General features: G+C 47.5%; 1 protein-coding gene across 2 annotated transcripts; it reads left to right on the top strand.

The window, feature by feature from the left end:
• The first annotated feature begins 1,513 nt into the window (after positions 1 to 1,513).
• On the top strand, positions 1,514 to 25,181 carry LOC135808830 (serine/threonine-protein kinase WNK3-like). Of its 2 annotated transcripts, none has more exons than XM_065322059.1 (12): positions 1,514 to 1,874; positions 5,428 to 5,600; positions 5,890 to 6,116; positions 7,086 to 7,243; positions 11,090 to 11,178; positions 12,515 to 12,728; positions 16,898 to 17,167; positions 18,028 to 18,681; positions 18,987 to 19,109; positions 20,053 to 20,421; positions 21,478 to 21,563; positions 22,851 to 25,181. In XM_065322059.1, the coding sequence occupies exons 1-12, from the start codon at positions 1,587 to 1,589 to the stop codon at positions 24,145 to 24,147; spliced, it is 3,948 nt and encodes a 1,315-aa protein (XP_065178131.1). In that variant the 5' UTR covers positions 1,514 to 1,586; the 3' UTR covers positions 24,148 to 25,181. The 2 variants fall into 2 exon arrangements, with proteins under 2 accessions (XP_065178131.1, XP_065178132.1); XM_065322060.1 differs by lacking the exon at positions 1,514 to 1,874 and adding an exon at positions 4,560 to 4,702.
• The last annotated feature ends 570 nt before the right edge of the window (positions 25,182 to 25,751 follow it).

Raw genomic sequence — 25,751 nt, 5'->3', positions numbered from 1 at the left:
TCAGTAACCACCTTGTGGAAGGCTGAGGCGATATCTTCGATCGTACAAGAGGGTTCTACATGGGGACGGTCTCTACAGGTGACTTTGTCAATGGTACGCCAAAGCTTCTTGGTGTTTCCTGCGTTTGCTGTACATTGTCCCTGGAAGTAAGCGTTTCGCTTCTGTCGGTATGCATTTCTAGCTTCCGCACGGGCGCGCTTGAATGCAGTGTGGAGCGCAGCGTTTGCCTTGTCTCCCCGCCACCGCCTATGCAGCCGATTCTTGCGCTGGGTGAGCTGGAAGAGGTGCCGATCCGACCAGGGTGGTAGCTGCTTCCGCTTGGCAGTAGAACACTGGAGAGGAGCATGCTTGTCGAGGATCGCCAAGAGTTTGTAGTGCCAAATTGACCACATGTCGTCAACTGTAGTGTTCGGGGGCCAGGTATCAAGGTGTGCTTGTGCTGCATCAAGGTCGTCTCGGAAATCAGGTATGTGGATTCTACGTACGTTGCGGAATGGCTTCCTCGAGTCACATGCTTGTCTGGGCACTTGAACGTGCAGGCCAAGAGGACCTGAACGGCATCATGGTCGCTGAGGGCAGACGGCACTACGGCGCAACTCCGGGCATCATCGCAACTTGTGAGGATCAAGTCGATGATCTTGCCATTGGGGCACTGGGGTGTGGTCCTACAGTCCATTCAGAAAAAAATGAACTTCTAGCTTTTGGCCATAAATGGGTCAAACGTTGAGTTTTTTTAGAATTTTTTTCTGTAATCCCATATGGAATCCTCTTCCAATTATGTTTCTGAAGTTTTTTTGTCCAAAAAGCAAGCCATAGCAAGAATAGGATTTCGGCCAGGTTTTGCCCCAAAAGCACTGAATTGGGAAAAACCATCAAAATCCAGGCCGTTTGACCCCGCCTGCAACAGTGCATTCTGCGGTTCGAACCCCAGTTCAGGCACCCTTTTTGGACCCTTTTTCAAATTTCAAAGTTCGCAGCACTGCACTGTGTACGATGAAATCACGAAAAATCGCCAAATACGGGAGCTCGCCAGAGCCAGGACCCATTTTTTTATGAATGGACTGTAGTATAGTGGCAGTTGTGACCAGGTTTCTGAGGCCATACTTCTGCCGAAATCCCTGGCCTCTGGCCTTGTTCTCAGCCAGGGAGTAGTACAATGACTCCCTGGTTCTCAGCTGACTGGCCATTGTGGACGGTGTTTGGGCACGACTCCGAGCTGGCATGTTCCAGTTTTGGTTCGGAGTAGAGTTCTTGGCCGGCACTCGCCACGCTGAGTCGCTGACGCCGGCATACCATACCAGTTCACACTGCACAGGACTTTGTAGACCAGACTACGAGTATCTATATTGTGGACTACGTCAGAACAGCTGTAGATATAAAAAATACTAATAAATAAAATAAATAAAAAAGTATTCTAGACCTGCACCGCGTACCGGCCCCTCGACCTCTTCAGCTTCTCGGTATTTTTTTGGGCAGTGATGACCGATATGAAGGGAATGCGCCTTGCCGGTTTTCATGGTTTTTCAGACAGCCAGTTTTCATCTGAGTGAGGTGTTTCCGTCTCAGCTCGTGTATGGCGGCCAGCCATGGCAGAGGGTGCTACTCGTAGCAGCACGGCCCCTCCTGACGAGGGAGATGCTGGCACTCAATTGACGTCGTCCCCCGCTAGTCAGGCTGAGGAGAGCGTGGAGACTGTGAAAGAAAATGCAGCCAAGTCAAGAGATGAGGACGATGTTTCCACTCTGGCTGTGGATTCTAGCCTTGATGGCCGTTTCTTGAAGTTTCCAGTGGAGGTGGGACGTGGCTCCTTCAAAACCGTGTATAAAGGACTAGACTCTGAGACTGGAGTGGCTGTTGCGTGGTGTGAACTATTGGTAAGCTGTTAGCGTTAGAGAAATAATTATTATGTTTGCACTCCTGATTTATTGTTGTACGATCAACAAGTAAGTTGTGTGAAATTTTCAGACACCTTCGCACTCGGGGAGGGTTGGAGTACAGTAATTCGGTTTTGTTGCACACTCAGGAAACGATGTCATGCTGTTCATCATGGGTAAGATTGGGGACATAATTATGTTGCTGCAAAATCGCTTTCAGCTGGTGACACTGTGGTCAAGTACTTGTACATTGTGACAGTCAGACTGGAGAGGTACATCTATGAGTAGTGCACACCAAAGCACTTACACCATTTTTGAAGTTTTTTTTGGGGGGGGGGGGGGGTAGTGTGCCCCTTGGTAAGTGACATGTTCTGGAGTGGTATGTGGTGTGTAGAACTGAAGTGGGTCTTAAAAGTCTGTTAGCTCACCTTTCACGGGTGTTTCGCAGTGGCCACTCGTCAAGATGGCAGCAAGTCTGAGAGTACACAAATTTCGACTCTGCCTATGTGCACGGCGGATGCGAATCTCACACCTGCAGATTCAGGCATGCAAAATCTACATAGAGCAAGTGTGCGGGAACGACCTTTTTCGAGAGAGAATGTGGCTCTTTTCATCCCAACATTTGGCTCGCCACGCTCTCCCTCCCAGCTTGTTGATACGAGTATCTGCTCCCGAGTAGAAGTCTCCATCATCACCATAGGCCAGGCAAAATTGCAACGTTGGAATACTTTGCTCTCTTGTTTTTTGGTCCTTTGAGGTGTTGATGTGGTTGTTGTGTACAACTCGAAGTGACAAACTTGAGACCCCCGCGCAAAAAACTAGGGCGCACCACAAAGTTTTGTTTGGCTGTTCAATGAGGACGTATGGAAGCAGGGATAAAAACTATCGTGGCTGCCGGAAAAACTCCTAGTAATGTAAGAAACGGGGGTGGGACTTAGGTTATTCCAAGGAGAATGTACGCACAAGCCATTCCACAACGAAGACGAAACTACGAGCTCAAAAACACTCCGACTTTCAAACAAACGGCGCAGGAAAGAAGACATGGACGCAGTGTTCCCGTGTGGTCTTCAAAACACCTAATTTTACTCCGATAGCAGCTGGTTCAGGGCAAATTCAGCGATAGCGTCGTGCCGTTCAGTTTCGCCCAAAACACTAGGAAATGTACGGTAGATCCAAAAGCGACGGGACGACTGGCCCCAGTTCATGCACTGCAAACACCCGTGCTTTACTCACAGTGATTGCTTATTGGAAAGCCAGTTGGCTCGCGTACTCAATACTGTCAGACGCTGAATTTCAGAAATTTCGTCGCGTTACTGCCAAGGATAGTACAAGTAATGACAATCATAATTGTACCCCCCCCCCCCCCGAATTGCGATGTCGCACGAAACCTGTCATTAAAAAGTAAGCTATTATGCTGTGAGAGCACGATCACATCTCCTCACTTTGAGAAAAATGCAGCTCAAAAGAAAGAAAGAAAAGCGCCAGCATTCCAGCTCACTACATTGTGTGCCAATGAGAACAGCTGCAAAAGATGAGGATCGAGCAGCCACGCGCTCTTATGGAAACTCCTGTGAACATGTTTAGGGCTGAAACAGTTTCTAGTGGTCAAGATGGTAAGCAGCAACTTTGGCCTCTTCATCATTAGTTTATTGTAAGTCTACACATTTTCACATTTTCGACACATTTTCGGCGTGTTTAAATCCCCCCCCCCCCCCCCCCAGGGCTAAAGCACTTTTCGGCTGCATTAGAATTTCAGCCTGTATTGCTGCTGTCTGTACACACTGTCGCACTGAACCTTGCAAAATAAAATTTCAGCCGCAACAAATTTTCGACCAAAAATGCCCAGGCCGAAAATAGCCGAAAATAGATACGGTAGTGTCTTGTATGAAAGCCTGTCTCATATACATGTAGAAGCCTGTCTTGAATAGAAGCCTGATATTCCAGATACACTGTCGGCACAAAGCCTGTTTTTAGTGTTGACATACATAGAAATACTTCGAAGTAGCTGTCTTGTAAGGTCTGTCTGGTGTAGAAGCCTGCAAAAATTCCCCCAAAAAGTCATATAAGCCGCGACCTTTATACACGACTTTACGGTATGCACCGAATTCCGTAATGTCGCATATTAAAGCCGGGCTTATTCCTGTAGAAGCCGATGTCAGGGCTAGGCTTCTATTCACATCATATATCAATAGGCGACAAGCCTCTGGGTCATCCTAATAAAGATATTATTATTATTATCAGGCTTCTGTTCCAACCGGGTATTTTCTATGTGTGTCGACATTAACCCTTTGTGGACGGACTGTACGAGTTTCGATCTAATAAGATCGAAACTTCGTAACTTCGTAACTCCATTGTTTCTTGAGCAAATTCCACAATCGAAGGGTCTACGTGGTAGCGGGAACTCCAAGCTGTCCAATGCAACAATCGCCGAAAAGTTACGATGTCGGACGCCAGAGATATCGCACGCCGTATTCTTACCTCGGCAAATTCAAATTTTTGATCAATCATTTCGCCATTTTGGGGGGAAATCCCTTTTCGTGTGCTCTTTGAGCGACTCAGCACATGATAATGACGTAGCCGGCTGAAGTTTGAATCGTCTCAAACAGATTTGAGCGTTCTGCGATGAAGGAGAGTGGAATGGCGTTGATGGGAGGATGGGGTGGAATTTGCTTGCATATCAGGCTTGGAGACGACTTTGCTGTGTTACCGCGCCTGATTTGTGGCGGCTGGATAATGGAGATTGGTACCCTGGCGTTGCTCTCGTCAAGAGCTTTCCAATGAGCCCTTGATTGTGAAAATCAAGTGAAGGACACCAAAGCCTTGACATGGTAAAGTTGAAAATTGTACTGACATTTTGTAATTCTGGTGCGTACTGTGCTAGTAATCCGTCCATAAAGGGTTAAACCAGGCTTATGTGTATTTTGAAAATCTGGCTTGTATTCAAAACAGGCTTCTATATGAAGAGAAAGGACCAAGGAACTACAAGTTACGCTATACTGTCCACTAACACCACCAGTTACTAAATAATCAGCTCATGCGATAACATTGCACGACACTGTTCCTTGGTCCGTGGTCCTTTCATGAACATGGCAGTAGAGCTATACGAAAGGGATGTGTCAGCCTGCTATTTGCTTTTGTGGAGCGTGCGTGGCAGAGATCATTGCGGGTACTGAACATAGCCTCATGAACATGCCCATGTGTTAGGTTCTCTATTTTTCATTCCAGCCGGTGGATATAATTATGATTGAGGGGGGGGGGGGGTTATTTCTATTTTTTGGATGATACACAACTCACCAGTAGGCGCATGGGGCTAGCATGAGGTAGAAGTTGTGCAGTGACTACTGAAATAATTATAGTCTGGACTGATGCCAGTAGTTTAAGCGTATTTTCCAGGGCTGTATGGTGAGATGCAAATGTGCTGGAATAGGAACAGGTCACGGTTGGCTGCTTAGTGTACTTTGTGTCAGCTATCCATCAGGATACCTTTCCTGGAGAAATGTATCTGGGTTTGTAGCCAAGTGCTTTACATGTCTTTGTGTATCGTGTTGTGCAGCCAAGGCGCTACAGCAAGGCCGGTATCACCCGCTTCAAGGAGGAGGCGCAGATGCTGAAGATGCTCCAGCATCCCAACATCCTCAAGTTCCATGACTTCTTCGAGTCTGGTGACAAAAAGACCAGAACAGTGGTGTTAGTTACAGAGTTGATGACATCGGGGACGCTGAAAACGTACGTACACCCTTTTTGTTGGCCTGTTTAAGGAAAACAATGCCACACTCTGTAAAAGTCAGCTGCTTTCAGGGTGTCAAACTTACATGTACGTACGTTCAGTATGTGGGAGACAATTGCCTTCGTACGCATTGTGTATTTGTGTCTGCTTTGGTACGGTGATGGGGTTGGGCAGTCTGGCCAATGATGACTGCATGTCTTTGCTTGCAGCCATTCGGCTTGTTTCTCATCAAGAGCTGCATGAGTATTGGCATTGACTTTGTCTTCCCTACATTCTGATGTGCATTAGGTATTTGAAACGCTTCAAAGGTGAAGGTGTCAGGCCAAAAGTACTTCGTAGCTGGTGTCTGCAGATCCTCAAGGGTCTGAACTTTCTCCACAGCCACACACCGCCGATCATTCATCGCGACTTGAAGTGCGACAACATCTTCATCACTGGGACGACGGGCCTTGTCAAGATAGGAGATCTAGGCATGGCAATTCTGCGCCACAAGTCGCACGCGGAGAGTGTTATTGGTGAGCTAATGTGTGTGTGTGTGTGCATGTGCATGTGTGCGTGCACCTATGCGTGTGTGTGTGTGCGCGCGCGTGTGTGTGCGCGCGCGTGTGTGTGCGCGCGCGTGTGTGTGCGCGCGCGTGTGTGTGCGTGCACGTCATTGGATGGTCCGTACTACTAAGAGTACATAACCCCCAACTTGGCCAAGAGTGTGCAACTCCAGCTACATGGTCTGCGACGGGCGCCAACGGCTGAACTTCACATCATCATGTGACTCGTACACATTATTTGCAACCTGTGCGTGACAGATACAGGCAAGAGTACATAAACCAGAGTGTGCAACTGTGCATATCAGATCTGAAACAGCGCAGTTCGTGCACTACGTCACCCTGATGAGGTCAGCCAAGCCGCGACTTGCGTACAGCTCAAATTTTCATGTTTCATAGCCCGGAAATCAGCCAAGTCTTGATTTTAGACGTCCTGTTTCAGGATTTCGGTGTTTTGTGGGACTGTGTTCGCTGCGTACATCCACCGACAAGTAAAGTCACCAGGCTATCCGTATCAAAAAACCGAAATCAGGACAAACTCAGTGACCTGCACCACCGCGACTGGTTACGCAACTTTTCACCGTACCTGTGGCTTACCATGTCGTCAGAAATGACGTACTGCACGAATTACGCTCTCACAGGAACCATCCCGAGTTGCACACTCTGGTTTGTTACTCTTGATACAGGGTTGTACACAGCCTTTGATCTCTGATCTACGGTAGCCTCTGCGATTTTTAGTTTACTGATGTGCGCCCGTAATCCACAGCCAATGTACATCCTGCTGGAAGTCCAGGGTACCAGAGTGGAGGGTTTTGGCTGTAGTGGAATGCCCCCCCCCCCCCCCCCGTCTCTCTCTCTCTCTTTCCGCTCACAATTGCTTGAATATTTTAGTTTTCCACCTGGTTGAGTTTGTGCAAAATTGTTGTTTTCTCCTCTTTTCAGGTACGCCCGAGTTCATGGCCCCCGAGATGTACGAGGAGCGCTATGATGAATCCGTTGATGTGTATGCATTTGGTATGTGTGTGGTGGAAATGGCTACGTTGGAGTATCCCTACATGGAGTGTCAGAACGCGGCGCAGATCTACCGCAAAGTCACCTCGGTGAGTACGCGCAAGCGAGCAAAGTTACCTTTCTTCATGTTGGGCTTCTCGAGTACCGAATTTGCCAGAGCATGTTGCTCACCCGGGTATTATGTTCACCCCCTCCCCCATGACCAGCCTTTTGGCCATTCAAGGTGTATTCGAAGTACTGTTGTGGCAAGCGAAATCCGACACTTGTCATAGGGGACAGCGCCACGAATGGACGTCAATGATGTAATGTGTTGTACAGTAAAATCTGGTGTAAGCGACCTCTGGTTTTAGCGAACACCTGCTTTTAACGACCGTTTTGCATGCACTGACAGTTCTACACAGAAGCTGCACTGGATACTGCGACCACCTGCCTTGCGCGACCTGCGACCAACTTTGTGTGCCCAGTGCCATATTGGACCTGCGCACAGCAACCAAAACTAGCCAAAAGTGCCGTCTTGGCTGGCGGGGAGCAGCAGAGACGTGGCCACGGGTGGTGGCTGCAGGGTGGGCACCATGGGTGCACAAGGTAAAGCTATCTCGCAGAAGAGGACTAGCAAGTCCATTCAGGCAGCGGTAAACAAAATTAATACATATGTTGCATCCAGTGCCCATTCATATTTGGGAGCACCTTTGAACTATTCAGTTCAACCTTGACTGTAATGACTCTACTAATGAATACGAGTTCTGTCATGAGACACGTAAAGTTGTATGTATCACATGTACTACGTATGCAGCGCCATTCAAGGTGTACATGTATTCGAAGTATAAATATCATTATGCAGCCTGGGCTTGAGAAAGTTTTTTAAAGATGCAATGATAAACTGCTTTGATAGTAAAAATAAAAGGACCAAGGAACTACAAGGTACGCTATAACAATAGTTGCAACTGGCTTATGTTGAGTCAATCTAGTAGAGAAGAAGGACAAAATGTTACGATTTAATTGGCTCGCCATCCGAGTCAATCTTGTACAGTCAGACGTCGCTTAACCGCACACATCCGTTTTCCACAAAAAAATCCGGATAGGCGAGGGAACCGACTAATTGAACACAAGTGCTGTATGTATGCATGGCATATGCTGTAAATCGGTACCCAACGATTTTCTCCCGGATGGCGAGGGATGCGGATGGCGAGAGGACCGGATGGCGAGAGGACCGGATGGCGAGGGATGCGGATGGCGAGAGGACCGGATGGCGAGAGGACCGGATAAGCGAGATCTGACTGTAGTACATGTAGTGCAGGGATGAATTTATCCTGTATTGCATCGCAATTTGCCATGCAAAATCGATCTACTGCTACTCAAAAGTCACCGTGACTCGCAGAAAACTGCGATACATACAGACTATCCATGCCTAGCCTGCGCTGTCAAGTAGCATGCATACAGTGCAGTGTATGTGGTGCAGGCACTCTCAATCTGCGTGCACATGTATGATTCAGTCGGTTTTTTTGCAAATGGGCTTTCAGGCATCACTCTCAAGAAGGACAATATGGTAAACACCCAACCTTCAAAGAACAATGCTAATCAAAATCAAAGACTGCTACACATTGTGATTTTGTATAGCAGAAACTGCTATGGAAAAATATGACCATAAATTCATCCATGTAGTGTGATCCATTGCACTACTTTTCGTTGTGCATGCATTTTCAAAATCGGAGTATAGCGTGCACCCGCGATTTGAGTCTGAGGCTGCGTTTACACAACGCTGGGGATGAAAACGCAGCCAAATTCTTTCAGATGCATGGTTCATTTACACGGTGCGCGGAGCAAAAAATAAAAGATTTACACCAAAGCGGAAGAAAACCAATGCACTGGCCAAGGTGGAAAAATTTGAAACCGAAAATGTTCTACCGGATAAATTTGAATGTGCGAACAGTCGAAGCCGTTCATCATAACCGTCACGTTTGTATCATTTTCATGCGTCCACACGGATTGCAAAGGATCCGACGATGTGTGTAATGTGAGGAGTGTTGTCGTATGGATTGTTTCAACTATTACTTGACTGTGATTGGTGCTTCCACGACAACACTTGACGCATGACAAACTTTGGCGGATTCTTCACTCCCGCGTAGACGCGCGAAAACGATACCCACGGAGACCAGCTCTGATCAGCTCTGATCGTGTAGACGCACAAAACGGAAAAAGAAATGCGGGATCGAAAACGGAAAACTGGCTGTGCGTTGTCGTGTAAGCGGAGCCTGAAATGGCTCTTCTGAAATGCGCACTACACTCTTGATATACAGTACTAGTATCTAAGGGGCCGCCCAAGGTTACCAATAGTATTTTCAATACGAAAAGTTTTTGTTTGGGGGTGGGTGGGTTTGAAGGAGTTTCGTTTTGAAAATAATTATTGAATGCAGATGGAGAATGCCCTGTTACTTCTGGTTGTCGAAAATTGACATCAATATGTTATTGGAATTCGTTTTGCCTGCAGAAAAGGTAGGTGGGCGGGTACTGAAAAAATACTAAAACTTTTCGTTTTGCAAAAACTATCGGTAACCCCGGGCGGCCCCTTACTTATGATTATGTGTGACTAGGGACCGGCGGATTATGCTCGAAAAGGTGGCAGATTCTGCTCGAAAAGCAGTGAAATTGGCAGAACCATACAAACCTTATGGCGGGCAATTCCTCGAATTCTGCTTCATTTCTTTATCCACACTAGTGACATACCAAACATGCATGAAACTTACCAGAAAAAGTACCGAATTCTGCCAATTTTTCTGCCGGCATAATCCGCCGGTGCCTATGTGTGACTGTGTGTTGCGAGTGCCTCGCTCTGCTGTACAGTAGAATGTGTATAGCAGCGAGGTAGATCTGAAGAGCGACTCTGAACCATGTTCTCATATGCTGCCTCGCTAGCAGAGTCCATTGCCTACTGGAAACTTAGTGTGTAGACAGCACAATGCAGAATCTGTACTATGTAATCGGGTATGTGCACATCGCCACCAAAGCTACTCCGCCCGATCGTGCAATGATGTGATGAAGCTCGTTTGCATGGTATTTTGTATTTTTGTATTGTATTTTATTATTTTACTTGGGCATTCCCAACAGACCCTAAGGTCTTCTTACAGGGTGCCCAAGATGAATGAAATTGTTAAGTTCCTGGCGAAATGAATTGGGGATCTGATTTGTGCGAAGGGATTCGGAAAGCGCATTAAAGCGGTCACCAAGGAATGAAATAGATCTGTATCCAGCTTGAGCTTGCACAATGGGTAACGAAAGGGAATAATTGACTTGGCCGCGGGTTACTCTATCTGTGTGAGCGCAGTCACGGCGAAGGGAGAACATGTCAGAGAGGAGTGAACTGCAGATATTGTGGATGCAACGGAACACGAAGAATATGGACTTAGTATGATATCTTTTGTCTAAGCTAATTATGTGGTATCGCTCAAGCAAGTATGATGTCCGCGTGAATGTGTCATGCTCAAATATGCATCTAAGTGCTCTCTTACTTATGCGTAGCAGCTGATCTCTCGCTTTGTCAGCGAGGCAGTGGATGCAGGCAGTGCTGGCGTACTCGAGCTTGCTCTGGACTACTGACAAGTAGAACTGCCTTCTGGCCTGGACAGCAAGGTTCCTCCTTCCACGTCGAAAAGCACCTAGTTTCTTTCCGATGTCTTCCCTGAGGGAGTCAACGTGGGCACTGAAACTTAAAGTTGAATCGAGAGTCAGTCCTAGATACTTAACTTCGTCAGACGGGGCAATAACAGTCGAACCACAGACAATGCTCAGGTTAGGTGGAGGATGTGAGCGTCTGCTGTGGATCAGTAGTACTTGGCTCTTGGTATACTATACCACATAGTATAATTATAATACAGTAGTAATGTTGCTACTGTGTGTATGCTTCTGCTGTGATTATGGTGTGTGGTTTGATTCTCCAGGGTGTCATGCCCCTGTGTCTGTCTAAAGTTGAAAATCCCTTGCTGCGCAAGATCATATCTGTCTGCTTGAAATCGGACAAGGCAGGACGGTGAGACTTGATTGAGAATGCATGTACATGTACATGGGTGTTGTTCTTGTTGTAAAGGTAGATCACACGTACAATCTCGTAAGCATACATTCCCTGTATGCATTTACTTATACACAGACATGGGGACGAGAGCTTTACAGGTTACAACAGAAATGAACGCCATTAGCAGGGCGGACCAACCAATATACTGTAAAACACGTTATTTTCGGTGTAACTTTAATTTCGGTTATTTCGGTGGGGAAATTAGGCACCTAAATTTAGATGACACCTAACAGGCACCAGAGTATGTACTGTATGTGAAGGGAACTCTGGTCGCCTAATTCTACATTACACCGGAAACCTGGCAGGTCCCTGGCGCCGAAATTTGAATGCACCTAAAATTACATGTTTTACAGTAACTATATGCACAGGAACACTAGGGCTGTGTCGGGTAGCATTTTCATCGGTATCAGGTTCGGGTAATTAATTTGTACAGGTATCACCAGTGACAATATTACATTGTACCCTTTTTGTGAGTTGAACCAGTCAGTTAGAATCAAAGGTATGGCCGAAAATCAAACGTCAAGATGCATATGTGCATGCACATGCATGTGCATTATACTCGCTCGGATATTTTGACGATTTTTCTCACCCGATTTCATGTAACCAGAGATCCACGGGTAACACTGGTACCCGACTACCTGTGCACAGCCTTAGTAAATGATGTTGAACCGACGCATACACTGCTGTACACAATATTTGTCAGTGCATGATGAAAATGTGCACAATCCAGCACATCGAGTCTTAACGTTGTACGTCGTACTGCACTTGACAGCCTTGATCTAATTCCGCCCCCTGCTGAAAACCCAGCTGGGAAGCGACCTGGCGTAGGGGGGGGGGGGGTTAACGGTACTTTACGGTACTTCAAAGTAATGAATTTGAACTCAGACATTTTTATTTCTTTAAACTGATGAATAGTTGATGCATTGGGGCTCCCCGCATACTGGTTTGTTGCAATTAGTTGTATTGACATCTGTATGGAAACCAAGTCATAGCAGATGCCCGCAATGGAATCCGTCTCCATGAGTTACAGAGTGTCGGCCACTGGAGCACGACAATTACTCATTTGGGAGGCCGGTTTTCATTGAGTAGCACATTAAAATTGTATTGTGCTTCAATGTTTACTCACGTTTTGGGTGTTTGGTTGTCTCCCATCACTGTTAAGTGAATCCACCAAACGTGCTGGCAATGCAATGCACTCACTTTCACCTCACTTCCGCCTCCATCTCGTGTACATGTGTGGGTGGGTGTTAATGCGTGGTGTGTGGGTGTGATGTGTGCATATTCTGCTGCCCAGGTCATCGATCAAGCAGCTACTGAACCACGAGTTCTTCAAGGAGGAGAACGCACTCTCCGTTATTCACCTGAAGGCGGAGAAAAGTAGCGAGACGCCGTCAGTGTTGGATATGCGCATGGAAGTCGTTGATCCTCGTGAGAAGGAAGAGTCCACTCTTGTCGAGTTCAAATTCAACCTAGCATCTGACAGTCCAGAAGAAGTTGCCAAGGATATGGTACGTTTTGTGTGGCCAGGCATTTAGGTTTATTATCGGCCTGATGGCTCCGTCCCTTTTGGGGCCCGCAAAGAGATGAAGCCTGGGGACTCTCCCCTCGTTACGGGCACTGAGACTTCTGAAATGGCCTACTGTAAGAGTTGAAAGTGTGATGAGTCTTAAGTTTAACGTTTTGCAAAAATTTCCGCTTAGCAGGCCCAAAGTTTAACGACCCTGCCATCACGCACCTGTCTTCTATTTCTTTTGTACAGAGGAGAGAAGGAATAACATACGTTCAACGTTTCTTTTTGAATTCTTTTTTGTTGAAATGTTAGACCTTGTGCCCGTTAGATATTCAACTCCTACAGTGTTTGTTGATCATCGAGGTCACTTCGAGGGAGATTTTAGATTTCTCCTCATCCCGAAACATTATCTCTCTTGGAGTGTGAAAAGGTTTCTCAAATCACTAAATTCCGTAACCCTGAATACAGTCCAAAGACCCACTGATCTGATTGCATTCCAGTTCTGTGCAAACGTTGCTACTCTTCCCGCAATCGGAAATTGATGAAACACGACGACACGCTCTAGCTCTGTCATGTCCTTGACCGCCGTCTGTTGAAGAAAACTCACAACAAAGGACATTGGATAGTGTTGAGAAATCTTCATTTCCTTTAGAGGAAGGAGTGGAGGTGGAGGTGGAGGCGGAGAGCTCGCGTGGCTGACTCGCGATGTCACTCTGTTCGAACACTTGCCGTCGTTGGCCGGAGAGCATCTGGTACAATGGCGACCGTTTTCGCGACAGGAGCGGTTTGTCAAGCAGATCTTGTTGCCGGAGCAAGTACAGCACTGGCGTCCTTTGTCGGGACGAATGTCCTTGTGTTCCTGTACTTTTACAGTTTTAGTTGTGCGCATCACTCAAGTTAGCGTAAACATTGCCAACAACGGCGGGCCAAACACCCCTTCAAAACTAATTGGCCCACAAAAAACTAGAGTAGTTGAGGAACATTGCATTCTGCTCTGCACGGCTAAAATAGCATAGTTGCACTTCTGCCATCAATGCAACATGAATAATAGAGCGTGGCTCACCATGATCGCACCCCTAATATTGACGAAGGACATGCGCGCGCGCGCACACACACACACACACACACACACACACACACACACACACACACACACACACACATTACAATAACCCTACTACTATCCGTATCAATCAGTGCTACACATGTCACACCAGACTTATCTCCTCACAGGTCACAGGGCGTTTCAGAATCAGAGCTTCAAAAATCGCAACCGTCCCCTGCAACGTTCTTGAAATTGCTGAACTTCTTGTTGAATTGAGACTACAGTCCATTCAGAAAAAGATGGACTTCTAGCTTTTGGCCATAAATGGGTCAAACGTCGAGTTTTTTTAGAATTTTTTTCTGCAATCCCCTATGGAATCCTCTTCCAATTATGTTTCTAAAGTCTATTTCTCCAAAAAGCAATTCGTAACAAGAATAGTATTTCGGCCAGGTTTTGCCCCAAGAGCACTGAATTGGGAAAGACCATCAAAATCCAGGCCATTTGATCCTGCCGGCAACAGTGCATTGTACGGTTCGAACCCCAGTTCAGGTACCCTTTTTGGACCCTTTTTCAAATTTCAAACTTCGCAGCACTGCACTGTGTACGATAAAATCTTGAAAATTCGCCAAATACGGGAGCTCGCCAGAGCCAGGGCCCATCTTTTTGTGAATGGACTGTAGTATTGATCTCCGCGGTAGAGTTGGAAGCGGTTGCCATTGAAGTTGCTGTGATTCGAATGGCCTCCCCGTGGGGCATTGTTGGGTCGGCCTCCTCGCGAAAGCGATCCAGTGGAAGCCTTGCCACCTCGTGAGGAAGCCAATTTGCTCCATCACCTGCGTCACCTTCCCAAACTGACTAATCATCTTCGCCATGATCCTAGATAACTGACCAGCAACATCGGGAGAGGTCAGGGAACTTGCAGACGAGTCTATGACTTGAGATGTTTCACAAAGGAGCAAATCGAAGGCAATCTACAAGAATCACGCACACCAAACAGATTACGTACAGGAACAAACAAAAAGCGAATTTCCATAATGCATGAGAAACTTACTTCAAGCAAGCTAGAATGCCATGGACTAAAGGGGAAATGAGCTATCTTAATCTACAAGAATCACGCACACCAAACAGATTACGTACAGGAACAAACAAAAAGCGAATTTCCATAATGCATGAGAAACTTACTTCAAGCAAGCTAGAATGCCATGGACTAAAGGGGAAATGAGCTATCTTACAAGTATACTGTATAGCAGGAAAATTTCGGACTAAGTGTATTTTCGTACGATTTCGTACATGGCCTCTTTTGTACTTAAATCAATTCTGTACTAAAATCTGTTCATGTGAAATTATGTACACTATACGTGCGTACTGCTTGCAAACACGTGCATTTAGCATGCAGCACTGTACGAAAATAAAATCCGTGCGAAAGGTCGAAATTCGGCTTTGTCCGAAAATTTCCTGTTATACAGTATAGGGCCCCTCATGCGCATAGAAGAACAAATTATTATAAAACACATATTCACTCCAAAAAAAGCTGTCAAATACTAGAAAACTTGGCAAAGCACATTGATGTGGAGCATTCTGAAAATAATAATAATAATCAATTTTTACACCATAGCTCAGTAGTTAGAGAATCGCTGGCTTCAAGCGAGAGTCCCTGGTTCGAGTCCTGGTGGTGATAGTCAATATTTTCTTCAGACTTTTCCCGTTTGTGTTTTTCCCTCAAACCAGAGAATAATCAATGTTTTCTTCTGACTTTTGCCATTTCCATTCTCTCAAGCTGATGGGACAAAGAGACAGGGACGAAAAACTGCCTTGCTGTAACTTTTTTGAGTTTTACGTACAAGCCATCTGGTGGCCACTTGTGCTTGAAACTCAAGGTTACTGTTTTGTGTGCCCTTCTCTGATTGTGTAGTAGCAGTGGTACTGTGTAAGTTTTTTTTGTGAGGTGTCACTGAGGACCAAGACTTAATTTTTTATATTAAAGGCAGCACGAAAAGAAGAAAAAGAAACTAAAAGCCGGCAAGCGCTATTGCGCCAAAAGGGAGCAAAATAAGAAAGAAAGGGATATGGGGGTTGGGTTGCGCTTTAAAAAAAAAAAATGATCACAAGTAGACCGAGAGACTCGAAAGAGAGTTACAGCGGCAGCTGACACTCAGCAGCAGCCAACGAGGCTGAGGACGCTGCAGCATCGCTTAACTGGCTGCTGGAACGACGATGGCCATGCAGGCTTGCGACAGGGAACCTGACCATGCTTAATGTCATCACTGATCGGACGTGATCCATTACAGTGTTTTAGGGCTCGTTTTTCTTCTTCCGATATCATGCTAACCAGCGGCTTCAGGAAGGCGGGGCAGCCTTTCCGGTGCCGCCTGTGGCGCTGAAAACCAGGGGCACAAACGATGCCCTCTCAACTTCCCTGACGCATTCTTCGTAGCAGCGACGCTTCTCGCCTTTATGTCGCGCGTACGTGGAGTGCAGCGACCGAGTCGAGTTTGAGGCAGCATGGGGGTTGAAAACCCGTACACCGGAGAAAGTGCGCTCAAACTGGCTGTCCCATGCTCCACTGGCCGCGATATCAAGGTGTGCACCATCGTCTTTTATCTTGGACTACAAATACATGTACCTCTGCTTGTTCAGTAGGGACATCAGGATAAGAAGTATTAAGAACCAACTGAGTTGAGTTATTTTGTTCCGATATCTTGTGCCACCTAGCAGAACACTGAGTTTGGGATCCACTTCGACCCAGTTTTTGTATGGGGGGGGGGGGGACGTGCGCGTTTGAAGTTGTTTCCTTCTCACAAGGGTGACGCATCCACTGGGGTGAAATTGTACTGAGCTCTGGGGATTGGGAGAGGTGTGTGTGTGGGGGGGGGGGGGGAGGGGGGGGGTATTGCTGATAAAGAAAAATCACACCCGGATGCGACATAAGTGGCCGGTCATACACTCATCCTACAAATGCTAACGAAGAGGGGTCCCACTGTATTCTTACATGAAATTACTACAACCCAGTTGTGATTGACGTCTCTTTCAAGCCCTATTGTTTTCCAACCCCGAATACGCCATTCATCCCTACTTTCCAGCTTGATTAAAGGCTATGTCTGCTCTGACCTTTTGTATCCTAGATTCACAACGGCGTTCTGCGCGAAGACCATTTCAAGATGGTATCAAAGAGCATTCGTCTAAAGATCCGCGAGGTGAAGGAGGCAAGGGAGCTGGACGAGGACCGGTCTGGAGAAGCCAGTGCTGGTATTCCTGCCACTCCAACACCGGAAAGCTCCAGCCAGGCTCCTCCCGTGTTCACTGCATCGAGCACCGGCAGTGCAACATCCACGCCGAACGGAGGAGCCGCACCGACCGACTCAGTACCAGCAGCGGGTGAAATCCAGTTCCAGGTAGGGTGTAGCAGGGGCTCTCGCGCTTCATGTTGATTTCACGAAGGGTTTACCTTCTACCGTCTTCCAGTGATTTCACAATGAAGCTTCTTTGTATACTTGCTATTAAAAAGCCTTGCTGATCTCTATCCGTGAGCAGGAAACACCCTGAAATAGAAGCCTAGTTGAAGGGGCTGTCCAGGGTTGTAGTGTTTTATTTTCAAAACGAAGAGTGTACTTTTTTTCAGCCCCAGCCACTCTTTCTGCATGTAAAACAAAATTCAACAAAATGTTGATTTCGATCTTCACTATCCAGTAGCATGTGCATTCACTAAAATATTTAAAATGAACTTCTAAACCCCATCCGTCCCCAAACGAAAAAAATCCTTTTGAAAAAAAACAATTGGTCATCTTGGGCCCCTTAGTTGCAACTAAACTTGGTGGAAGACGCACCATGCCCTCAAAAAGTACATGTAGTGTTGTGCATTTGTACACAAATGAGAGCTACAGTAGCCAGAGTGTGTGTTCTACAAAAGTGCCGGGCATAGAATGATAACACATTCCCTGCAGGTGTCACGCGCACAGTCCCGCGATAATGTATGCAACTATGCACAAACGCCATAGCTTTCAGAACGGTACACGGCTTCATGGTAGATGTTGAACCTTGACTTTCCTCCTCCATGGAGTCTGTATGATGTAGAGTTTATTTGTTTATTTATTTATTCACAATCACGTGGCACTAGCCAATGAAAAGGTGATGTGGGTGATAGCCAGCCATGGCGGTAATAATAGAGGGGAGAAAGAAAAATGAAGAATTGAGTTTGTTCCTGTGTGACAAGTGTTTTCGGTCATCTTCCTCTTCTTCTTTTTTCTATTTCCAGTGTGCTGTGGTAGTTGGAAACCATTTTGATGGTGCGCGTACCAATTCTGAAGTGAAGGGTCACTTACCTGACAAGGAAGACACTGTGCCTGTGCTTGAACATGCCCCTGTAACGGCTGCACCCGTCTTACCCGCAACCCCGTCTACTGTAGCTCCATCGTCGGTGACTGTGCCGGCTGCATCAGCTGCTGCGCTGCCAACATCAAGTGTCGTCAAGACGCAGGCTTACCCCACCAGCGCTGCTGTGACCACAGAGCCGTCGGCGACCGTGCAGGTTGCTCCTGGCGTGCCAACGTCTGCCTCCAATCATGTGTCCGTTGCCAGCTCTACATCGTCAACTACGCTGACAGATGGGAACGGGGTGCAAGCAGCTGCGTTCAAGCCAACATCTGGCTCCACCGCTCCTTCAAGCACAGTGAAACAGCCACTAAACTCGTCGGCTACATCTAACAATGCGAGTTCGTCTTCCGGGACTGGCAAACCTCGACAGAAAGGAACCAAGGCCAAGGTGGCCAAGGATGTGCGTCCTCCTCGCCTAGCCTGGGAGCGTGTAGAAGACGGCATTGTCTATTGTAGCCTGGTCAATCGCGGTCACACGGTCGAGTTTCACTTCAGTCTGGACGATGACGTACCTGAAGATGTGGCGCATAGCATGGTATGTGCTTGGGTGACGGGTTGCTTTGCTCTCTTGTGTGACACGGGCTGGTTTGTCCTTTCCTTTGATTGAAATTGAATGGTGTGTGTGCGTGCGTGCGTGTGTGTGTGTGTGTTCATAGTACACGGACCCATTGCTTTAGTGTTCGACTTGACTCATTCTCAGGCCAGTTGCTGACCATTTGTCTTTTTCAATGACACATGTCCTGAGAGCTATTCAGAAAGCATTTCATTTTCAGATGTCCACTGAAAAATCCATGTTCTCATGCCACCAAGCTTGTTCTTTCTCGTCTGTTCCACGTGTAGGTGACAAGCCAATTCATAGCACCCGGGTCTGAAACGAAACTCTCCAGCATGCTGCAAGATTTGGTGACGGAAGCGATAGCTGTCCTCTCCGGTCAGCCAGAAGGCACGACCTGTGTGCATCGTGTATGTTACCCTGTCCAGTGTATTGTCAATCCATTGTTATATTATGTGTTATGTCCCTCTCTGGTGTACTGGTTTTATCCTTGCCATTACTGTAGAGTACCATCAAGAGTGCATAAACAAGAGTATGCAACTGTGGTTATGGGTCAGTGCGCGGCACGCTGCCTTCATTACGTAACTTGCCTTCATCACGCTCTGAAAGCATGCACTCAAACCCAAAATTTCTCCTTCGAGTCCATTCGTTTTGCCCAAATCGTTCCAGTACCTACGGAATCTCTAAATTTTGGCGCGTGAACTCCAGTTCCGTACGAAAGTTCATTTCAAACCAGAGGGAAAGTGCGGTGTTTGTTTTCCGCAGTGCTCGGACTGCAGCTGAATGATGTAATAAAGGCAGCGCGCCGCGCATCTGGCCCATAAAAAAGAGATCACAGTTGCATACTCTTGTTTATGGACTCTTGGTACCATTGATCATGTTCGATCATGTTCCACCATGGCATGTGTAGTACAGTAGGATGTACAACGGCGCAATCAAGTGTGACACGCATGTGTTGTGTGCAGCGTCGAATGAGTCGGTTCAACACCGTATCTTGGCGTACATGCTGAGATCAGGTTGCTTGGTGGCTAGCTAGTAGGAATTTGTCCACCGCAGGTCCAGGCCACGTCTGACAATACGTGTACACCGCGCGTTGCATCATAACAATGACGTCAACTTGAAATTTGATAGTGGAGTAGTACACCCTTGGAGCCAGGGGATATGTGCTCTTGACAGTATGCACGCAAATGTACTGGATTTGTTCAGATCACTGTACACAATAGTGATACTGTTTCTCTTTACACTTAGATTCTGCAGTGTCTCCAATGCTGGACAACGTTTTCTATTGCCAGGGTTTGTGCTCATGTGTGTTCAAATTTGGTTGTGTGCGTGCGTGTGTGTGTGTGTCCACAGCCCCCGGATTTGCCTGGTACTGGTGAGTCGTCGGTGGGAGATGCTGACAGTCCAGCGCAGGTATTGACCATGGCGTCGGTGAACGCAAACGGCTCGGTTGCGGCTGGCGCCAGTGCTGGTATGATGACGACGGCGGCCGGCCAGCTGGCACCCATCGTCACCGCCTCCCTGCTCAATCAGCAGCTGTCGTCGGCCGTCACCGGCATGGGCCCGGTGCACGCTCAGAGCTTTCTGCACAATCGGGCAATGCACAGTACAGCAGGCGACCTGAACTCGTTTGCCAATGTCAATGATCGACTCATGGCGGCAGCACATCCCTTCGCCAATGCTGGTATGCCGCCGCTTGCCACAGAGACCTCGCTTTTCCAGGTAAGGACGTGTCACTATATCTCCACGGTGCTTTGTAAATTGTAAATTGTTAAAATTGTCGCTTCGCACATCACAATGTTTGTGAATTGCTCGTCTTAGTCAGACTATCGGAATCGCTGTTTTCTGTGTTCGAACTTTGGTGCAACCCTTCCTGCGCAATGTCTACTTGTTTCTGAAGCCCTTGTGGTCTCAGACTTTGTTGGAGCTCTCTTCCGCACGAAACAAATTCATCGCGCTCCGCACTATTCCGCCCCAGAGTGTGAATCGTTTTTCTGGAGTTCGTGCTGTCCCACATCGTTCGCGCGAGCATTTATCAAGCTCGGGTATAAGAATCCTGGTATCTCTCCTGAATTCGAAATGCTGAAGTTGACGATGGCATGAACAAAGTGTTCTCGAATTCCTAAAATGCGCTACGTGTGGTGCATGTTGCTGTGAAGGTAGCAGGTCTGAAAACACCGACGAAATCAGCGAAGAGCTTGCCAAGGAAAGAAGGTGCGGAACTGCTTACCCTATCACATTTGAAAGCCGTTACAGTGTACTTGAAAAATGCTAGTTTGCCGTCATCGCCTGCCACCTGGAGGCATGAATCGCTTGAAAATGAAGTTTCTTGACCTGCATTTGAAATTTTGAATGCGCTTCTTGTTCAGCGTCTTGTTGAGTGCTGAAGGGTCTGCCTCAAACTTTGGTGAAGACGCCGATCTAGCTGCAAGTGCAGCGAAGCGGGAGGCCACAAACTAAAGCTTGGTCCGTCGACAATGCTCTGCCTCAATTTCTAGCTGATTTCTTTGCCCTTCGAGTGGGCAAAATAAATTTGAAAAATAGCTCCGGGAAGCGACAATTTTAATGACGCGGAGGAAGTATTTGTTATGACATCTGTGGCTTGAAATTTGAAATCCTAATTTCTTTGGCCTGTTGTCACCTTGGAAATGTTGAAGTCTTCTTGCTTGCGGTTGTCTTGCGTCATTGTTGCCCTTCAACTAGTTTGACTCCTGTCCTTCAACTAACCTGACTCCTGTCCTGTGTGGATTTTCTTCTTTTCCACTTGCCTCTTCTCAGCTGAACCACGACTCCACGTTCACCTTCTCGATGGAGATGCTCAACGTGCTCATACACGACCCACAGTTTGTACTAATGAGCAATCGGTAAGTCGTCAATGACATTTTTGTTTTTGCCTTGGTCTGCTTTTCAAGGAGGACTGGTAGTCCAACAAAATCCTTCTTCTCAGTTGATAGGGACCTGTGAAAGGTAGAGATACAAATTTGTACTTGGAAGTAGAACTGGACCTACGCTCTGCACAGATGATGTGCATCCCGTGGGAAGTGGTGCGTTGCACACTGATCACCCTTGATGGCAAGACGGTTACTGAGTGTGCAACGGTCTGCAATCAAGGATACGCCTTTTGTGTTTCCGATTGTATGGCCCTTGTCACCGTTGAAAATGTTTTTAAAATATATCTCCATGAACTGAGATATAGCAACTCTGGCTGTAATACATGTACCGTAAAATCCCGCCAGAGCACCCCGTCTCTTCCATGCGCCCCTCCCTGACTTCTTGTCAGGGAAGTGAGAATCCTTGTATGACTCTGCGAAGTGTGATGCCGTACCGCACTGCAGACCCCTGCTCGACCCGGTTGGAAATGCACGCAACAGTTCACATCCTCTTGACCAGGGATCGCACAAACCCTGGATTTTGATGGGTCTGTACGACTTCCATCTCTTGACCTTTGGTCGGTGTACGAGACACACGCACAGTTTTCGTAGGGTGAGTACTTTTCATATAGTACCGAATGCGGCAAGTAGGACTCGCCCATCCGCCCCTCCTCACCTGGACCTACTCGAAGGGTGGCGGGATTTTACGGTAATAGTAAGGCCATGGTAAAAATTATCTTTGATTCTCAAGTACGCGCACCGATTTTTGGCGGTGCACCGACGATTTTTTTTATTTCTATGCATGCATATGCGCGCATGAAAACGGTCTATGCGAAAGGCATGAATCCGGGAGTAGTAAAATACCGGTATGTTTCTACTCCCTGGCCTGAATAGTAAAATAATTACATGAACCTGTGACGTACATATGTGTGACCCTATCTTTGGAAATAAAAAAATTGTGGGAAATAAAATAAAATAAATCGCTCGCTCGCACCGATTTTCACAGGCTCATGACCTGAGAATCAACTTTATTTTTTACCATAGCCTAATAGGGAAGTTTTATCACTTTTTCTTTTTCCTTTTGACACTAGCAATCCTGGGTTTGAGTCGTTAGAATCTCATGACAGTGTCACCTCATTGGGCCCATGTGAGAATGCTCAGTGTTGTCAGACAGGTGACGTGCACTGTTCCTAGCTAGACGATAGACACAAACTGTGACAAGTCATTTACCTGTATTCATCATAACCATGTTGTCTGTCGCTTCCTGTCGTGCGTATCCAGACATCGGTCGGAGGTGAAGGAGCTAAAGGATCGGCATCGGTGTGAGGTAGAGCGGTACTTACAGTACCTCAATCGGCGCTATGATGACGACACGATAACGTCGCGTCCACGCTCAGCTACTGCCCCACCCGGGGCATCTTTGCCTGCACAGCAGGCAGCCTTGTCTGCTCAACAGGCACCCGAGAGTCGAGCTTATATGATGAGCAATGGCTACGCTGCCAATGGCATGATTGACTCCACTAGTATGCATCTAGCAGGCAATAGCAACCATACTAATGCTAGTTCTAACGGAGGGCCTACTTCTGCGGTGGTCCTGCATGCTGCAACCAACGGCCATCCAAGAACTTCATCTGACAGCAAGATGACCGAGCAGACGTATGCTGCCGCGGTGGCTGCATCCACCACTACTGTCACTGCCACCGGTGTGCCCAGTCAGGCTCAGCTGCCAGCCCAGCAGCCTGGACAACAGCAGCAGCAATCCCAGTCATCTCAGCCGCAGAACTCTGTAACGTCACCCGACCAGGTCAGCACACTTACTCCTGCTCAGCAGCAGCTGCAGCAAGCTCAACTATTGACACAAGCACATGTCCAGCCTTACATGGCCCATGCCACAGCAGCTCAGCAAACAGCCATACTTCATGCGCATGCGCTTGGGTACGCAGGTGGTATTCCTCAACAGCTGCATCACATAGCACTGCAGCAACAGCAGCACCCACTAGCACCTGCAGCACAGCAGCACCCACTAGCACCTGCAGCACAGCAGCAGCAACCCTTTCATATGGCACCCGGAGTGCAGCCAGTGCAAATGATGCCATTGCAAGGGATGGCATATCAACCACAGCCCCAGCAGCAGCAGCAGCCACCCCAGACGCCACAAAGTCAACAGCAGCCCCAACAACAAGCAGCTGCTGGTACTCAGGTGGCAGTTGCTCCCGGACAGAACCCACAGGCAACTCAAGGTCAGAACCCACAGGCTGCTCCAGGCCAAGGTCCAAACTCTGTAGCTATAGCTCAGCAGCAGCAACAGCAACAGTCTGCTTCAGCCGGTCCACAGCAGCAGCAACAACAGTCTGCTTCAGCCAGTCAGCAGCAGCAGCAACAACAGGAGAACTCGGTCCAAATACTTCAGCAGCAGCCGCAAGCCTCCAGCCCGGCGCAGTTCCAGCAAGCTCCTGCTACTACTTCTACTGCAGGTGGTGGTTGTGCTACCGTTGCTGGTACTGCTCATGTTGCTGCTACTGCTACTACTACTACTGTAGCTTCATCTCAACAATTACCGGTAAGTGCAGCGCAATAGACCCTTGCTGGGTGCCTGTAAGGTGTAGAGCGATGCATAGACACGTCGAATAACTTTACTCAGTGCTCCAGATGCCATCGAGCTTTGTGACCGGGATCGCATCAGCATCCATGCACACCTATGTGTGCGCGTTTGCGTTTGTGTGCCACTGGGTGTGTGTGTGTGTGTGTGTGTGTGTGTGTGTGTGTGTGTGTGTGTGTGTGTGTGTGTGCGCGCGCGCGTGTGTGGCGAATAGTCAATGTACACCGGCGTTGATGTGCTGCATGTCCAGCAGCTGGTTTTTCTGAAGATTGCAATAGCTACATTGTACACTCTTAGACTTTCTTATGCTTCTTTACTTGTGATCCTTGAATATGTCCTGAGACATTGACCTTTGCATGCATATTTCTATTGGATCTTCATTCCAATCTTGACACTATAATATGAGAGTTTCTTTCTATTGGCGTTGAGCCAGCAAAGACCATTGCTCTTATCAAGCCCTTTGCCCCTGCTTTCACATGTTGACTACGAGAAATACATGCAATCTATGAGGACCGTTTTTAACCATTACCTATCCTTCTGATGTCCTGCTGTCCTAGCGATTTTGCATGTTGTTTGCTGCTGCTGAGAGCTATGCTAAAATGGTGAGGCTCACCACACTCGATCAGATCATCATCTAAGTTATTGTTGAGAATGTCTGCAACTCATACAGTGATGCTGGCCACAATCCAGACCTTGATCAAGCGCTCAAACTACTCACATAAGTAATTTATTCTTTATCATGTAATTCATATTTCTCCCACCATCATGCACACTTCTTGCAGCCCTGGCAGCTGCACTTCTCTTCTCATTCTTCCCCTGTCTGTTACGAAGCTCCTTGTCATTCCACGTTCTTTGTGTCCAAACGATATTCCTCCATGATCTTTGGTGTCCCCATTGCAGTGGTATGTGTGGTTGTCTAAGCTGTGTTACGTTCTACTACCACCATTTTTTATAGTTCTAGTACTCGTACTTACTGACATGATGTCTTTGAGAGTGGCTGGGCCAACACTTCCTATCTTGCCGAGTCTTGCCTGTGTGCATGTGTGTCTGCCACTGCCAGTCTCTCTCTCTCTCTCTCTCTCTCTCTCTCTCTCTCTCTCTCTCTCTCTCTCTCTCTCTCTCTCTCTCTCTCACACACACACACACACACACACACACACACACGCACACACACACACCTTTGACGCCCCATCTCCAGTGGAGATGATAGGCTACTGAGTTGGGCAGTACTTGATGTGACGCTTCAAATCGGCCGGGGGAGGAAGACGATGTTGATGGACCCGCCTGCGCCATTCCGGGCGATCTTGTGCGTGCCGATACCACTCGGACTCCGGAATATCCAGTGAGCGCAGATCACCGACAATCGTGTCTCGCCAACGCTTCTTTGGCCCATGCCGTGGTCACACACACACACTTGTACTTGTACTTGTTGCTCACTGCCAAAACTGGTCACGAGGGTCTCCCCGGGAGAGGGGAGAGAGACTCAAAAGGAATCTATTGAACCGCCCAACGGCCGACACCCCTGAAATCCTCAAAACTCTGGGTGGACTTGCGAATGATCCCACTTATGGGTTCACCACACC

This window comes from Sycon ciliatum, chromosome 2 (genome assembly GCF_964019385.1).
Source record: "Sycon ciliatum chromosome 2, ocSycCili1.1, whole genome shotgun sequence".
NCBI classification, from domain to species: Eukaryota; Metazoa; Porifera; class Calcarea; order Leucosolenida; family Sycettidae; genus Sycon; species Sycon ciliatum.
The sequence above is the reverse complement of the archived record's forward strand: the minus strand, read 5'-3'. Positions and strand labels throughout refer to the sequence as shown.